Source organism: Chinchilla lanigera, unplaced genomic scaffold (genome assembly GCF_000276665.1).
Source record: "Chinchilla lanigera isolate Chin_1 unplaced genomic scaffold, ChiLan1.0 scaffold00039, whole genome shotgun sequence".
Lineage (NCBI taxonomy): Eukaryota > Metazoa > Chordata > Mammalia > Rodentia > Chinchillidae > Chinchilla > Chinchilla lanigera.
This window is the reverse complement of record NW_004955440.1, coordinates 18,149,974-18,169,109: the sequence shown is the minus strand read 5'-3', so window position 1 is coordinate 18,169,109 and position 19,136 is coordinate 18,149,974. Positions and strand designations below refer to the sequence as shown.

The 19,136-nt window shown below is 35.4% G+C and overlaps 1 protein-coding gene across 7 annotated transcripts in view; it reads right to left on the bottom strand.

Moving 5' to 3' along the window:
* Positions 1-2,305: 2,305 nt before the first annotated feature.
* Arl6ip6 (ADP-ribosylation factor-like 6 interacting protein 6) overlaps positions 2,306-19,136 on the bottom strand; it is a gene marked incomplete at its 5' end in the record, with an annotated part of 35,775 nt that continues 18,944 nt past the window's right edge. For 3 of the 7 annotated variants that reach the window (XR_001235266.1, XR_001235264.1, XR_001235268.1), the window contains 1 exon segment: positions 3,236-3,310. Coding sequence is in view for 2 of the 7 variants with exons in the window: in XM_013517457.1 (XP_013372911.1) it covers positions 3,217-3,310 (94 nt within the window). 7 annotated transcript variants of the gene reach the window in all.

Sequence of the window (19,136 nt, the reverse complement as noted above, 5' to 3'; positions counted from 1 at the left end):
AAATATCCAAGGACATTCCCTATTTTCTTAGTTTTTGTTACTTGCAAAATATGACCCTGATATAATGAAGAAAATAAACAGAATGGGTCAGCATAGCAAATCTCTTTTTAAATGATTTACTCCCAGTCCATCATCTTTTCAAAGACAACACGTTTGCACTGGGCAGAGCCCCCCACTGTTCTCTTGCTTGTATACTTACGTCTTTTCTATTTTCAATCTCTGTTTTGAGGGAGGGCGTATTCTGCTACGACCCTTCATTTGCAGCTCATTAGTTTTTGATCCCCTTGGTATCTTCGTATCTGTATTTGAAATCATAAATTACCTTTACAGTGTTTTCCAAGGTCTTACAAATTCTGTTTTGATTTCTGAGACAGGGCCTCACTATCAAGGTCCTACAAATTCTGATGTGTAGCATTCTCACTTTGTTTATATATGGAGTTTTACTCTTTCCATGTAAGAGATTAAAAAAACTTGAGAAACACCAAATTAATAAGGAACAGTATATCTGAAACTCATACAACTAAAGACTATTTTGATAACACTTAAGGGAAAACTGAATTGGGGAACACAAGCAATCTTGTTTTAGTCCTGAGACATTTACTTAAATTTTACTGGTACCTTTTAGATATAGTGATAACTCTTCATAGAGAGCTGTACCTGTACATGGTACACCTTGCTGCTTTCTTCCCATCCCTCTCCCCTTCTCCCCAGCCCCTTTACTGACAAAAGCTTGTTTACATTCATTCCTTCTACTTTTTTTCACATCTCCCTTCTCCCCTCCACCCCCTTGTTCTCTTTATTTGAATGTTTTCTTCCCATTTCCCAATACCTCTTAAACATTTTGGCTTTTTATTTACACTTTCAGTTTCTCACACTAGAGAAACCATGTAATACTTATACATGTACGAACAGTCAATTCTTGATGAAAAAATAACAATAATAACTTGGTTTAGTGCACTTTAAAACTGGTTTAAGGTCACAGAGACTAAGCATTAGCCACAGACAAACTTACACTCAATATATCCTTCACAACTAATTGCAACACTGCAAGCTACACAAAGATGGGATCACCTGAGCTTCACAATAGAGATGGGTTCTGACTGCTAGGTAAGCTCCTCTTAACTACTTCTGCAAACGACAAAAGTCAATACCAGCACAGAAGCCAAAAGACAAATATATGGGCCCACGTAACCGAATTTCAAGACTGCCAGGATTACCACTGGGTTTCAGGGACCAAAGAAATGCTATTTGCAAACACCCATGCTAGCTTTATTCTTTCCCACGAGCTCCGCTAATCATGCCTGCCAGCATTCTTCTGGGCTTGTACCTTTCCGGCTTAACCAAACCTTAATTTCAGATTGAATAATTCTGGGAAGAGGCTGATTTATGTCTCTATTTCTGGGGGTTTTTTTTGTCTTTTTTTTTGGTTTTTCTCCGGTGCCAGGAATCAAACTCATGAACTTGCGCTTGCCAGGCAGGCTCTGTGCCACTGAGCTAAATCCCCAGCCCCTGTGTCTCTATTTCTGTCACAATCACTATGACTAGAGGAGATGAGAAGCTAAGATTAGCCTAGTTTGGGTTGGATAACTATTGTCAATCACCTGTGTTTATGAATGCTTTATATTTGAACTGTTAGTATGGAAAAAGGAGGGTAGTTTTCAAAAAAGGACCGCTAGTCTAGAATAGTTTCAAAGAAGTATCAACCACACACATACACACATTTTAGGGTCCACTATAATAAACTTCTTCAGTCATCAAATAAACTGTACGGAAGAGCCCTGTTAAGCCCAAGCGTGGAAGAAAGGAGAGCAGAGAGTGAAGTGAGAACAGATTCACTGCAACAGCCGTGCTGGTAGGAATACGGAAGCCATGGGACTAGTATTTAAACACTTACACCCATGTTAGTCTGAATGTTTTAGATAACTTTCAGCACTGGTCATAAACAACAATATTAACATTAGCTATTTCTCACTAAAAATTTTTGAACAGTAGAAGAAGGTGGACTTTTTTAAACCCTGGCTTACTTAGTAACAACATTTAGAGGAGGAGTGTACTGTATTTACAGATTTCCACTTAGCCTGAATAAGCAGTTTGATTACCCACTGGTTTCCTCAAGTTTTTCTACAACCAAGAGAAAACACCAGTGTAAATCAACAATCTTTCTAAATCTCAGGTGACTTTCGAAACCCATAAGGTATTTAGTAAGAAAAGGGAAAAATTAAGGCTTAATTACTATGCAAAAAAACAAAAAATCCAATTATCACAACTACAGAAAAACATTTAAACAGAAAAGTTATAAAACATGTATAACTGTATGTCATAGTTTTATTATATATACATATACGTAGTATCAAAATACCTCTTCTACTTGGTTAATTTTTTGAGACTAAATAAATGATTTCACAATTTTTACATACAAAAACTTCAGGTTTCATTTATTCAAAACAAAATAAATTGAAGTAACCATATGTACATCAAGATAAATATTTAAAATTGTGAGAAATAGTAAACAACTTCAAATTTCTCAGTATCTCAATGACATAATTTTTCAGCCATTTGTGTTAAAAAATAAATTTGATTTTAAACTTATGTCAATGTTCTTTTTTGCTTTAAAAAAAAAAAGGAAAGACAAAATACTTGGAAAAAATGGCAGGTATTAGATTTGCACCAGTTAAGAAACAACATTTACAATCATCTAGATGTCATAATTTTAAAAACATATAAATTCAATAGGTAGGAAAATATGTTAAAAAACATACATAAAGAACTATGTCCCATACAAAATATAAATGCACCTTCTATTGGTTATATTGGTACAAAACTATTCTGACTTAAAAGTAGATTTTATAAAATGTCAGAGTAGTAGGCATTACTTTCCTAATAGAATGTCTAAATAAGATTATTTCTACCCCAAACAATAATATCAAGATTTCTTAGCGAAAGTGTAGCATATACTTGGAAAGGCATTGTCTTGTATTTGTTTCCCAGCCTGATTTCCCTAAATCTAGACAAAAAAGATGAGGTCAACATCTTATACTTTTAAGAAGGTTCACGAAACCTGATACACAGATAGTCCCAATAAACTCTACAATGATGCTGTAGAAGACCCTCCATGATTACATTATTTGAACCAATGGTTTCTGTTTGTTTTCTGAGCAGGCAATGAAGTTCTTTTCTGTAGTTACAAAACCATCATGACTTTTGCCAGCGTGGGGTTCACATGAGGCACCATGCCACAGTAAGAGCAGCCACAATGCCATTCAAAATTGCCATGCTGTAGCCCATATGGAAAGAATGTCCAGTCAGCTTCCTAGAGAAAAGGAAAAGCACAAATCAGAAGGGCAACACATGTAAAAATATACACACATAAAAAAAGAGAACATATATGTAACTTGGCATAAGAGAAACACCAAGCTTTTACTGAAAGTGCTTCCGACCTGGGAAATGCTTCTAAAGTCTTCACACATTAATACTCAACTTAAAAAATACTGAATGTTTTGCAGGATTAGCAGATAACAGATTTTAAATTCTCTTTCAAAAGTTTCTGGATTTTTTGAGGTAAGGTTTTAAAATGCAGTTCAGGATGGCCCCGAACTCATTTTGTAGCCAAGGCTGGCCAGAACTTGCAACAATCCTCCTGCCTCAGCCTCCCAAGTGCCGGGGTGACACGTGTGTGCCACCACGCCCAGAATAACAGCCCTTTTTTCAACTCTGGAAATTGAACTCAGGACCTTGTGCTTGCCAAGCTAGTGCTGTGCCTCTGAGCTATATCCTCTGGCCTCAAAACTACTCTTTAACAGTGATTAGAGAACAATGTTCAATTTGATCCATATACTTTTACATTTCTTAGCCACTTTGTGGCTAACATATTCAGTAACAAAATATGATTAATGTTTTAATGTTTGAAAACTACGGAACACACTGCCACTAATCCCCATCAAAATACCCCCCTTGCTCTGAGCACATTTATCCCCTTAGCCTTGCCACTTTAGTCTTCTGCTATGTCTTTTTTAACTTCGGGGAAGATCCAGAAATAGTGAAGAAAGCAGGTGAGGACATACTGCAACAGTTTTATTTTAAAGAAATTGCTATCAACACTTGATCAAAAAATGGTTAAAAAATACAGTGAACACTTATTTTTAAAAAATTTTACTGTAGTGAGACACACTGCCACTAATCCCCCTCAAAACACTCCCTTTGAACACTTACCCCACTGTTCTTGGCAATGCCTCTTTTACTGTAGTAAGTCTTTAAAAGTTTAAACGTTCATTACGTTTTTCAATCACCCAATTTAATGCTAAGGTATGATTTTGTTATATTATAAACATGTTCTTGCGGTAATTAGCACTGTGTTGTTGTCCTGTTCTTCCTTAGATGTAATTTAAAATACATAGTACTTTAAGCATTCATGGTGTTTGTATGTTGTTACACGAAGGAACTTTTTCTTTGAGCACATGTCCCTGTGAATGGTTTAGAGTAAATCTTTTAAAAACACTTCCTTTCTCAACCTGACGCATTACTTAACCGAAGTGGTTTATAATGGGTTCCTAACAATCAGCAAAGACCATCTCTTATTTATGATGACTGTGGGTGCCAAGCAGCTAAGAACTTTATGTGCACATTTTCCCTGACATCTGTTTCCTTTATAAGAGCTTAATAGTCCTATTAACCATATTGCAATTGTTCTTAAGACATACTAAAAAGAAAAAAGTTGTCTAACTGGCGTCAGAAGGTGTCACCAGGATCCAGGGATATAGCTCAGTGGTGCAGTGTCTGCCTGGCAAGTGTAAAGTTCTGAGTTCGATTTCTGGTACGCCCCTCCAAAAAAGGTGTCACTAAATGTCAAATTCCTCTTCAGTAGAGCATATCAAATTGAGCGTGCGTGTGTGTAAAAATACACTGTGAATCAAAATGAATGCATTATGTGAACTGTATCTCAATTTTTAAAAGTTTTACTGAAGACAATGAAAGAACTTCGGTGGAGGAAGGTTCTTAGAATAATCTGGAAATATTACACATTGTAAAAGTGTCAGTTTCTTTTTAAACATCTACAAATTCATTGAGATCTCAGTAGTAGCTCAGTAGCACTTTCTTGCAAAGGAAACTGGCACTGTGATACTAAGTTTGTATTATACAGTAAGTGTGTAAAAGAGAAATTCAAGCCACAACATAGAAAAGTAATACTTAGAAAGAAGCAAACTGATGCAGACACTGGGACAGAATACTGCATCCAGAGACAGACTTGTGTGTGTGTGAAGAGATGCAATCGCTTAATGGTAAACCCAGTTAGGAAAAGAACCTTCTTTTATTAGGTAATTTATATCCATAAAGCAGTGTCACTGTAATTTCTTTTTATAACTCCCATATAATAAAGTCTAACAGGAAAAACCACATACAAAATAAGAATTTCCATTGAGAGTAAGTAAAATTATAGCATTAGTTATTATTAATACTGCCAACCGATAAAAGTGGGTGAGTAATACCTGGCCCCACCAAGCCGATCTGATTTTCTTGTCATGCCATCTGGATTTTCAATCTGGACTACACAACTGAGTAAGGGTAACAAATAAAACAAATCCCATAGTCTCACAGAAATGTTTAATTTTGAAGACCTTCCATTTTATTTCAGAATCTGTAGGGGTTCTGAAACAGGCATAAAGATCTCTTGAAGATGGCACCACCATTTTTGGAGATACTGAACAATGACTATTTGTATGTACAATCTGATGTACAAATCCAACTTACAATGAAAGTTTTTTCAGAACTCCTGACATTCTCTCCATATACCTAAACACACTTTATAATTAATTTTTCTAAAACATCATTTTGCTCAAAAGGCTTTTGTGTTAACTGGATACAAAATATGTAAGCAAAGTAAACAATACTTTAACAAGGACAAGCTCCTTAATGATACATGCTTGACAGAGGTTTTACAAGGCATGGCATAGGTTGCCGACAAAAAAGACATGGTCTACGGGGAAGAGACAGAACCAGAAATGGAACTCACACTTAAGATCTCACGCTATCAAATGAAAAGACCAGATCAGAGGAACCTGGGTCCCCTGCAGTTTTTACATTTCTACAACTACTCCAGTTTGCAGGGACAGAATAAGTAGAACATTTCAAAATGCTTACCTGTGTACAGTTTTTTCCTACCTATTAAAATAGGTCACTGATCAACATTATCTGTATTTAAACTGACACAATGATGTAGGGAATAGACCTGAGTAAGTATTTTAGTCCCAAAGAGTCAATCAAAGAAACCCACTGATATAATGAAAGTAAGTGAATAGTTTAACTTACTAATTTCAAATTTTAAGACCCGACAGTTCGTTTGACCACAAAAATAACAACCAGAAATATAAAAAGAATTCAGTGACGAAAGTAAAATGGTTCTGAAGCTAAAGTTAGGATCATAAACATGGATTTTATTAGGCTTAGATAAAGTCGCTGTAATACATTTCTGAAACCAAAATGAAAATAACAGTAAACAATGCTCAATATGATTGAAATACTGGAAATACAGTTATAAGGAAAGGTTCATTACAATGGAACTACTTCCATATCTTAAAAGATAAATAGTACAAAAGGTACTATTATCTTGTCCTAGTTCCAAAGACTTCGTTTCTAATAGTAAAGACACATACAATAAAGTACTTATGTGGTACCTGTTAGTGGCTGAACTCAGTCTACAGCTAGACATGGGTCTGAGTGTCAGCACTGAGCAAGTAGTATGGAGATAGAAAAATTGTTTGATTTTTCTGAACTTCATTTCTTCCTTTATATAATGGAAATAAAAACAGAACTTATCCTATAGAGTTGTTTGAGGATTAAGTATCTTGCACATAGCAAATTACAGTATTACCTATATACAAAAGAAAGCTTAGCTACCAAAGAGATTTTAAAACATTCTTAGTTAACTACTTTTATCTCCCTCTTCTAAACCAAACACCTAAACCTAAGCTCACCTCCAACTAAAAAAAACACCACCAGGTACCAATGAACTTGGGAACTAGGTTGAAGAAATGAATAGAAGTTGGTTCATGTATACACAAGTGCTTTTGCTTAACATGCCTCTCTTCCTACTTACTCATAATCACTCCTACTTTACAGTTTCCCGGAGAATCTGTACTTTTACTTAGATCCAGATTTATACATTGAAAATTAATTTCTAGCAATATGTTCTATAAGTATTTAATTGTAACTTGTAAAGTGAATGTAACATGAATTACATCTTAATTATCTTCATTTTTTGGGAATAGAATATATTTAAAGTTTACAATTCAAATGAACTCAATGACTCTGGCAATTAAAGTGACTATACTATTACTTTTGAGCCCACACCAATGAACAAGCGACTGCAAAAAGCTCCAAATAATTTTTGGGGCTGTTTGTGGTTTTCACACTGCCCTTGCTGATCTGAACTGAACCTCTGCCCCAGTCATAAGCAGCAGACACTCTGCTCTCTTGGGCTCTTCACTCCTATGCCACAGTCTTCGTATGTTTCTTTCCCCTCACATGTAGTCTCCCATGAGAGATGCTTCCATGGCAGAATTCCTATCATTTAAAACAGTAACTTCAGTGCCAACTGATGTTGTTTTAAGAGAAGGTAGAATAAGAAATTATAGTTCTTTATTTGGAATCAAAAGTATGTACCTCCAACCTAGAATTTAGAAAAAAACTTCTAAGAATAACATTTTAATTATAGCATACCTTCTGTTTCTATAGGTTATACATCTACAGATTCAATCAACCTTGAATCAGAAATATGTGGGAAAAAACTGGGTCTATACTGCACAAGTGTACTTTTGCTTGTCCTTAATCCATAAATATAGTATACTACTATTTCACACAGTAGTTCCATTCTATAAGGTATTAAGAGGTAGAGATGATTTAAAATATACAGGAGGATGTACACAGGCTTTGTGCAAAAATAATATGGCATTTTACATACAGGACTTTAACATCTGCAGATTTTGGTGTATGTAAAGGAGGAGTTACACAGTCTTAGAACCAATTCCCTCTGGACACTAAGGGATAACTGTACTTAAAAACATGCATTTCGTTTAGAAACAGAAAACTATATAAATTATTTTGTATACTTGTCCCTAGAAGTTATTTATTCAAAACTACTCAAGAAATGAAGTTGTGTATATTCCAATGACCTTCCATGTTAACACAAGTTAGAATTTCAGAGACTAAATGTGATTTAACGTGTTATGTCTCTCATAAAGTAAAAACTAGATATAATTTACTTACCTCCTACTTTTTGTTCTAAAGCTCTTTATAACTTTCTCAGTTCGTTTTAACTCCTTAGATTTACAGAATGAATACTCTGTAAGGGGTATATATGGGAGGTAGAAAAAATGAGGAAGACTCAGTAGCGCCCTTAAAGGTAACAGAATTAGTGACCGAGTGTGCTAAGTGTTAGAAGTTTGGCAGACAGTATAAGTGGAACATAGGCCATTTACAACAGGTGTCTCACTTTGTAGTTCGGGATGCCCTATGTAGCCTAGGCTGGCCTCAAACTTGTGGCGATCCTCCTGCCTCCCCTTCCTGGGGTGATAAGATTACAGGTATATGCCACCATACCCAGCTACGAAATAAATTTTAAAGAGCTAATACCTAAGCTAAAAAATGAGATTTTAAAAAACAATTTGTGCAGAAGCAAGAGACAATGGAGAGTACGGAGAAGATAATTATTTTGATATAGTTACAGTGAAGGATGCAAAATGTAACACTCTCCTTGGGAGTTTAATCAGAGCTGTACTACTCATAGGACTTTTAACCTAAGTTTAATTATCTTAAAATGATAGTAATTCCTCTCACTAGTGTTCTCGTAAAAATAAAAGACGACATTAACAGGTATTTGTTGCAACGTCCAGAGTTTACTGAGCACCCACTCGGTAGAAGAGTAGATGTCAGCCATGACTGTTGGTCCTGGACTAGCGCGAGTTGCAAAGAGAGGAGTAACAGAAGGCAAGATGTGGTTTCACACCGGTTACTAGCTGGATGAAATCTCATGCACGAACAATGATAGGAAACCCATGAGAACACAGAAGTAGAAAGCAATTTAGTGAATTCTGGATATGCTAAACTGGAAACACCTGCAGGACACTGAAATAAATCTCGTGGAAGCAACATGAAATACTAATGATTATCAAAGGAGAAGTTATCAGAAAAATGCCCAACATAATCTACCAGGAAAAAAAAGGAGGAAGGCGTATCACAGAAGTTACAACACAACACCAGACTGAAAAATGAAGATTAAATTTCTTAATTAAAAGATCTACAGGAATTCAAGAAGGAAAAAAAAATCTGTGTAGGGGTAGGTTACTGCAGACATCTGTAGTAGCAACTGCTCTTCCTGGGGAGAAGAGCAGCTCTTCTGCAGTCTTCCAAAACAGTTTGAGATGAAAGGAAGGAGGGTAAGTCACGACTTTTTCTCCCCCATGAGCACAGGAGAAACATGAGTATTTAAAAAGTACCCTAAAAAGAACTGGAGACCAGGAATGCTGAAGTTATATGAAACAGGGACTGGGAGAAGAGGGCTAAGTTGGATCTGGAGCACAGGAAATACACTCAAGTTTAGAGAGGTAGAAAGATACATCCTTGAGATAAAAGGACTAAATAGAAGGACGGAGGTGTATAAAAGGTACATCTGTAACAGAGGGTAAAAGAAAGAAGTAGAAAGTGAAGGAGATTCTTTCACAGAGACTTAATGAACTAGGAAGCAGATGCACTGTAAAGTTCAATGCAGGGAAAACTCTGAATGGCCACACAAGTGACCAAGGCCCAGGATGGACTGATGGATGCATCATGCTAGCTGAGATTCCAACTCAGACCATGGAGCTGTGAGCTCTAGTTATATGGAACTTGCTTTAGGCAACTGAAATGCTTAGCTTCTTCATACAGAACAGCATAAGCCTCAGGATATTTTAAAATGAATTTGTGATCTGCTATTCTAACATGCTGTGAGCTTTATTCCACGCCTTCCTATCTGAACTTTCTTTTGCTGCCTCTATAAACTTCCAATTTTACAGAACAGGTACTTGATACGTCTTTCTTTATACAAAGCCTAGTAAAAAGAAGCTAATTTTTCTTAGAGTGCGTAACTGGTACAATATTTGATGTACTTATTTTGGCCTTCCAATTCTTAAATCTGAAATAACATTATTTCCTTGCCACTAATTTGTATCATCTACTCTTCTTTTCAGCCCTGGAAAACATCTCCCAGAGTTAACAATGAAGCAGCTTATTGTAGATTCACAATCTAAAAAAAAGGACTGAAAAAAATAAATATAATGGTTTATAACTGTCATGTTTACTTTGTTTTTTGTTTTTTGGTTTTTTTTGGTTTTTTCTCCGGTACCGGGAACCGAACTCACGACCTTGCGCTTGCAAGGCAGGCGCTTTTGCCGCTGAGCTAAATCCCCAGCCCCTTGTCATGTTTACTTTGTTATAAAAGTTGTAAGCTTTCCTGTTTCTTCTTGTAGATAAGGTTAATTGTCCACTATTTATCATTTTCTTCATTAAAGCAAATAGTAAAAGTCAGTAGGTTTACCAATTAAGTGTGAAGTATAATAATTATTTTTCAATATTAAAAGTCTGATGTGTCTTATCCGTAAGACTGTAACAAGGTAGAACGAAAATGTCTCAACAAAATGAGCACCCTTTTGTCCTCTGACCGGTATACCAATCTATTTTTTGAGTAAAAATAAATTGTAAGCAACTATCAATTTCAGAGCAGTCTACTAAAGCAGGTGGTAAACTAGAGTCCACATATCCTATTACCTGTTTCTATAACTAAACTTTTACTGGAACACTCTTGTTCTTTCTTTACACACTGTTTATGACAGCTGTGGTGGCACAATGGCAGAGCTGAAAAACTGGCCAAAATCATGTGATCCACAAAGCCAGAAATATCCACCCAACCCTTAACAGGAAATTTCCTAATTTCTTCTAAAAGTTCCCTATTCAAAGTGTTGTCTGCAGAGCAGAACTGCCAGCATCACCTGAGAATTTCCTAAAAATTTTGTCTTAGACTTCAGTTTAGACTTATGCTAAATCAAAATCTATTAACTTTAGCTATCCTGGTGAATTTAAAAGCCTCAGAATAAATAACAATGTTCATTATTTGAAACATTTAAATTAACACACTATACAAATGAGCAGAGTTCTTCAGAAATCTACATAAAAGCTTCTAAGTTTCTATAGGTTTAAACACAAAGTATAATTTGAACAAAATATAAAATTTATTTCATTGTATCACCATGTTCCTAAACAGTAGATGTGAAGATTTCTTAAAAAAATTTATGTTGCAGTTAACTAAATTAAGAAATCAAGCAAGAGACTAATGAAAAATTGTTCCTTTCTCACATAGATGTTATATGTGAACTATGTCTCTCATGTTTCATATATATATATATATATATATATATATATATATATATAAAACTAGGCCAGTGGGTATGTTTTGTGTATGTGTGAATATGTATGTATATTTGTATTTAGATGTTTACAGAGGGCTCCACCCCACAACATCAGAATACACATCCTCCTCAGCTTCATATGGGATGTTTGCCGCAAGAGACCACACACTAGCTCATAGAACATTCTTATCTGAATGCAAAGTAACTGAAATTATCCCATACATATTATCAGACCATAGTGCAATGAAATTTGAAATCAATGGCGAAAGAAACTGTAAGAACTTCAAATACACATGGAAATTATGTAACACCATCCTGAACAACCAATGGATCACAGATAAAATTAAAGAAGAAATTAGACAGTTTCTACAATTAAACAATGATGTCAATACAGTATACCAGAACTTGGGGACAGGATGAAAGCAGTCCTACAAGGCTTATAGTGGTGAATTCCCGTAACAGAAAAATAGAGCTACTCAAATAAACAACCTAATAATGCACCACAAACTTCTAGAAAAAGAAGAGCAAGTCAAGCCCAAAGCTCATACAAGGGAGGAAATAATAAAGATCCAAGCAAAAATTAATGCAATGGAGACTAAGAAAACAATACAAAGGATCAATGAACTGAAGAGTTCATTCTGCAAAACAGTAAATAAAACCCTCAGCCAAGCTTATCAAAAAAAGACTCAAATCAATGCAATTAGGACTGAAAAGGGTGAAATCACAATAGATCTACAGAAATCAAGAAAATCACCAATACATACTTTGAGAAAACTATATTCTAATAAGATGGAAAATGCAGAAAAAAGGACAGATTCCTACATACCAATGAACTGTCAAAGCCAAATCAAAAAGATATAAAAATCTGAAGTAAACTAATATCAGTCAATGTATAACTGAAAATCTAAAAAAGAAAAAAAAGCTCAGGCCCTGATGGATTCACTGCTGAAAGAGAAGATCTAATGTTGTTACTTCTCCAACTCTTTCATGAAAGGGAAGCAATATTCCCAAGCAATACTTCCCTAGAAGCAAGCACTACCCTGATACCAAAACCAGAAGAGGATCCATCCAAAAAAGAGAACTACAGGGCAAGCTTCCTAATGAACATGTGCAGAAATCCCCAGTAAGATACTAGCAAACAGAATGCAGTAAATCATCAAGAAGATTGCACACCATGACCAAGTAGGATTTATCCCAGGGAGGCACGGACAGTTCAATATACGCAAATCAATAAATGTAATGCACCATATTAACAGAGCCAAAGACAAAAACCATGATCATCTCAATATATACAGAAAAAGCTTCTAACAAAGTCCAACACCCATTCACGATAAAAACACTTCAGGAAATCTCAATCTGATAAAAGCCATCTCATCTATGACAAACCAACAGCCAACATCACACCGAATGTACAAAAACTGAAACCTTTCTCTCTGAAATCAGGAACAAGACAAGGATGTCCAGTCTCACCAATCTTATTCAGTGTAGTCCTGGAAACATTCACCAGAGCAATTAGATGAGAGAGGAGAAAAAAGGAGTAAGGATAGGAAAGGAAGAAGTTAAATTATCATTTGCAGATGACAGGATACCTACATGGAAGACCCCAAAAACTCCACCAAAAAACTGCTAGATTTAATAACCAAATTTAGTAGCATAGCTGGATACAAAGGCAACATTCAAAAATCAATAGTATTCCTATACACAAACAACAAGTTTACTGAGAGAGAAATTAAGGAAACAACCCATTTCACAGTAGCATCAAAAAAAATGAAATACCTAAAAATCAATCTGACAAAGGAAATAAAACATCTTTACATTGAAAACTGCAGTACTCTAAAAAAGGAAATAGAAAAGGATATGAAAAAATGGAAAGACATCCCTCGTTCTTGGACAGGGAGAATCAACATGGTGAAAATGGCCATACTCAAAAAATTGTTATACGAATTTAATGCAATTCCAATCAAAATACCATTAGCATACCTCACAGAACTAAAGAAAACATTCCTAAAATTCATATGAAAACAGAAGAGACCCAGAATACCAAAAACAATTCTGGGTGACAAAGACAAGGCAGGGGGCATCACAATCCCTGATATAAAATTATACAACAAAGCTACCCTTATAAAAACAACACCACGGTACTCAATGGAACAGATCAGAAGTTGCAGAAGCAACCCAAACACACTTAGCCACCTTATCTTTGACAAAAGAGCCAAACACCTTTGCAGGAAGCAAGACAGCCTCTTTAATAAGTGGTGCTGGAAAAACTGGCTTTCCACATGTCGAAGATTAAAACTAGACCCCTATCTTTCATCATGCACTAAGCTAAAAAAAAAAAAAAGGATCGAAGATCCAAATCCTAAAACAGAAATACTAAATGTGCTGGAAGACCGAATAGATAGTATTTTTTTTTTGAGACAGGGTTTTGCTATGCAGTTCAGGTTGGCCTTGAACTCACTTTGTAGCTAAGGCTGCCCTCAAACTAATGGCAATCCTCAGCCTCCCAAGTGCTGGGATTACAGACAAGAGCTATCATGGTTGAATAGGTATCTCTTGAAGACACAGGTGTGGGCAAAGACTTTATGAGTAAAACCCCAATCACACAGGAAATATCAAAAAGAATCAACAACTGGGATTTCATCTTGTTAAAAAGCTTCTGCACAACAAAAGAAATCACCAACAGATTGAAGGTACAACACACAGAATGGGAAAAAAATTTTGCCAGCTGTTCCTCAGACAAAGGACTAATACCTGGAATATATAAAGAACTAAAAAAAAATCATATCCCCAAATTTAAAGACCCAATTAAAAAAGGGGGGCAGCTGAAATGAACAGACACTTATCAGATGAAGAAATATAAATGCCAAATAAATATATGAAAAAAACTTCAACATCACTAGTCATTCGAGAGATGCAAATTAAAACATGGCTGAGATTCCATCTCACTCCAGAAAGAATGACTATTATCAAGAAATCAACCAATAATAAATGCTGACAGGACTGTGGGGAAACAGGAACCCTTCCCCACTGCTGGTGGGAGTGTAACTGGTGCAACTGTGGAAATCAGTGTGGAGAATTCCCAAAAAACTAAAACTAGAGATTCCACTGGACCCAGCAGCTATTACTTTTTCTCTTGATGTCTTCCTTAAAGAAGTAAAAACACCATACCACAGTAACACATGCACATCCACGTTTATAGCAGAACAGTTCGTAATAGCTAAATCTTGGTAACAGCCCAACTGCCCATCAACCGATGAAAGGATAAACATGTAAGTTTTTTTATACAATACAGCACTACTTTGCCATAAAGAAGGATAAGCTTGAGACATTTCTAGCTAAATGGATGCACCTTGAGACCATTCTCTTAAGTGAAATAAATCAGACACACATGCTTTAAAACTGCATTGTTTCTCTGGTGCAAGAAACGCAAAGTGTCAATAAGGACCAAAATGTGTAACAGATATTGGGAAATGGGAAGAAAATGTTTAAATGCGAAGGAGAACAAGGGAGGAGGCAAAGGGAAAGGAAAGAAGGGACAAGAAAAAAAGAATGTAAGGAAAAAAATGGAAACAAAGCTTTTGTAAATGGGGCTGAAGGGAGGGGAATGAGAAAAACAGCAGCAAGATATATCATGTACAGGTACAAATTTCTTATGATGATTACCATGATGTATATCTAAAATGTACCAATAAAATTTTTAAAAATGTAAAAAAATTTAAAAAATAAATTACATTTAAAAAGGCAACCTACAGTAGAGAGGCTATAGTCACACTTTCAACTTGAAAGATCTTAATCATAGCAAGCTTAGGCATATGAGCCATATGACTCATCTATTGCTTCACCTAGTAAACTTACATGAGATGCTAACTGGTTTACTTGGTCAAAAGTCCTCTGCTAGGATGTGGGGTAGGGTGGATTTGGTAGCCACCTCCTCACTTCAATGCCCTTTCTAGTGTAACAGCAGATCTCTCATAGTTTACAGAGATTGCCAACCACACAGAACGTGTTCCAAGTACAAAACTGGTCAGTGCTATCTCTCAGGTAATTCTTACCAGTGCTGTTAAGTGTGGACCCCTGTGCCTTTTCAATAGCCCACAAATAACAAATTGTAAACTGCATGAAGAAGCACAATGGCAAACAGGTACAGATAGTCACTAGCTGTTGCACATTATGTAAGTAAAAGAAAACCCAAGACTAGTTAACACAATTTCTTTGAAGATTTTGATACATCTATGTATTTCTCTACTCAGAACAGAAATGGAATATATAAGGCAAGCATGAATTTCAACCCCTTATTTTGAAAAGCTATAGTACATAGTACAATATATTCATTAATAACAGAATTGCAAATGATTGCTCCGGTCCATAGATAATGAACCTTCATGATAATCAGCTATCAAGGCCATGTATTATCTCTTCTGTCAGTAGCTTTTCTCTTGTACTGCAATTAGCCATCTGACATCTGTTTCATTAGTTCATGGCAATAAGGAGTGATTTACCAAAGAGGCAGAGCTCCAAAATCTGTATGAAGGAGTAGTAGAGTCAACTCCTTTTGCTCAGGATGCTCGGAGAAGAAACTTCTAATCTAAATACTAAACTGCTCACTTCTCCTGACCACCAAGGCTTGTATTACTGCTCAATATAAGAACATAAAATATTCTTCTAATATGCTTTAACCATATTTCCTTTTTAACCTCTAATGTGAAGAGTAAAAAGTTAGAGAAAAGTCAAATAAAAAACATTGTAAAGAAAAAAGATATTAATACAATACAGCATCCTAAATTCCAAGTTTTCCAGAAAATTCACATAACATTCTACGTCTGTTAAACAGTTAAACATAAGCCCACACACCAATGCCATGAAAAGTGGGATATCCTGAGCATCTAATTACATACAGAATTTTTACACAGGAAGTAACGCTTGTAAATCAAGCAGATCACATGTATTAGTCTATAAAAGTTACCAAAAATTTACCAAAAAACAAAACTAAAATTCAATTTTTAAAATTATGTCTTTTTCTTTTTACCAGTATCCACACTGTCAAAACAGATACTTAGTCATTAAACTACACAGAATTATGCTCAAAGTTGAAACAATTCTTCCAAAACAACTCATTCTATACCTCTAAATGACTTATGTTCAGTTCAGATTCAAGATAAGAAGTCTTTTAGAACAGAAATAGAGCACTGATGAAGAACTGAGACAGTTTCCAAAATCTACAATGTTATTACTCAAAAACATGTTATTTCTGTATCATTTCTCAAAAAAAGTAAAAATTTTAAAATCAGTTTCACAGTAATGTTTTAATAATCTAAGCTTTGGATGCAAACATGGGATTCACCAGAAATCCACCAGGTCACACTTCTATCTAACCCCTGACTAGCTTAAGTTTGAAATTTCTAGCAGCACTCAATTGCTCTAATAGTCCACCCTTACAACTTTAAATATAAATAAGGACTTTCCTGCCTTCTTGGAAATAAATCTCTTTAAGTATCTCCAGCATAAAAGTTTTATCTTACTGACATAAAGAAACTTCCTTACCTTAGTAACACCTTTCATGATTAATTTCAGCTAATACACTAAGGAAATTACTAGATGTTAAGGAGTGCTTGCCATCTTGTTTGTTACGTAAATTAATTGTGAATTAAATCAACTTTACTTACCAAAAATGCCTTAATTTGTAATGCTTACTTATTTTAGATTTATACTGCTACAAAATTAATGTCAGAACACACAGGTTATTGGGGTGAGAACTGTTAAGCTATCTTTTTCATGTTAGCAAAATTAAGACTTCCATAACCACTACTGACCACAGTACAGTATTCCGCACAACTGTTGGCTCTTGATTTCTGACCACACAAAGAGCATAATGAGATGCATTTACTAACTTCTTAATGTTTCATAGTACTGTGACTAAATATTTTGACAAGTACACAACAACAAGCTTTCTATACTGTGATTTTTCCTACAGTCATCACATCATTTTTCACCAAACTTACTGCTGGACTACAGAGAAATATTTCTACCATGTGTAGGGCTTTCAGTAACTGAGTGGCTTATTTCTTTTCTAGCACATGAAATAACTATAAATCTGCAGCTACAGCATCTCAGCACTAGATGGGGCTTGTGCACAGGTAATATGAAATGCATGCAGTCTAAAGTGGAGAGAGCTGGTTGCTGGAAGAAAAATGAAGAAGACAAACACAGTGAGAAGTTAAGAGGACATTTCTTAATTGGATTTAGCAACATTATAGGAACAAAGCTGCCACGAAGCAAAAACTGAGGATGCTTGTTAATTATCAATAAAATGATAATCTGAAACTCTTATTAATTCATTTTGTGTTCACAGGAGGTAAATTGGTTAGTACGGCAAAACAATTAACAAGGCCAGTTTCCAGCTCTACTTTGTGCAAATAATTTGACTTTGTGGAAGTTGCTTAAACTCCTAGAACTTGCTTTTTGCATGTGTTTACAAAAAAAAGGAGGGATGAGACTAATAATACCCGTGTGTGGCTTAGGAGGGTCCTGGTTTCACCCTCTTTTCTTTTCAAACAAGGTTTCACGAAGTTGCTGAAGTGCACAAGTTGGGCTCAAACTTTCAATCTACTTGTCTCAGACTGCTGAAGCAGTGGGCTTACGGCCCTGTACCAGCACACCTGCTCCCTATCATCTTTAACAGGACCCTCTGAACACAACTCTAGTTCAACGCATATCTTGTATCTAAATTCAGGAGGACTTAAAAGGTCTGGTCAAGCCACTAGCTTATTCTATTTGCAAAGCTTCTCACCATATTAAGCAGCATTCACAGGTTCTCCACTAGCTTATTCTAGAGTGAACCAAGATTACATTAGGGTTTGAATTCTCTTTGTATTCATTATTTCTGCATGGGTAGGTGACAATACACAGACATATTTAACTTCCAGAAACTAATTACAGCAGAAAATCACACTGTGCAATAATGCATACATTTTTATATTTGCCTGCTTGAAAATCAAAGACAAAACCCAGTGAACTAGGAGGGAAAATTAAAGAAGTAATTAAACCAGATATTTTGATTAGGTAATACTGGAATAAAAACTAATGTATTATAACTTAATGACAAGGAATATTTAAATACTCTGAAAAACTTTTCAATTTCTCTGCCTTTTGATCTTCAATATTGCAAATAGAGGGGCTGGGGATTTAGCTCAGCGGCACAGCGCCTGCCTGGCAAGCACGAGGTCATGAGTTCGATTCCTGGTACTGGAAAAAAAAAAAGTATTGCAAATAGATACTCTTAACAGCTAAGACAAAGCTCTCCATAATTCAGAGATATATTAGACCAAATATACAAAGAAAATGATGACTTAGCAATAGACATTCATGTATCTGCAATACACCTTTTTAACTCAGTGAAATCTGCATATGCATGAAACCATCCTGAAAAATATTCCTACTGAAGCCCATTAAGTTACTCTTTGAAAATGTATTTTCCTTTATAAAGATCACATGCTTATGTAAAAGTGAAAGTTTCTAAGATATATCAATTACAGAATGGAAAATAAAAATATATATGTATTTTATTCCTAATCTCAATCTAATTAATTACTGACCCAAAATGCTGGTTCAAGTATTGCATGTCTATATCTGTTTTCATGAGAAGCCACTTTGAAGATATCAATATGTAATACAACCACCATTGTTAATTCCCTACCACTTTGTTTG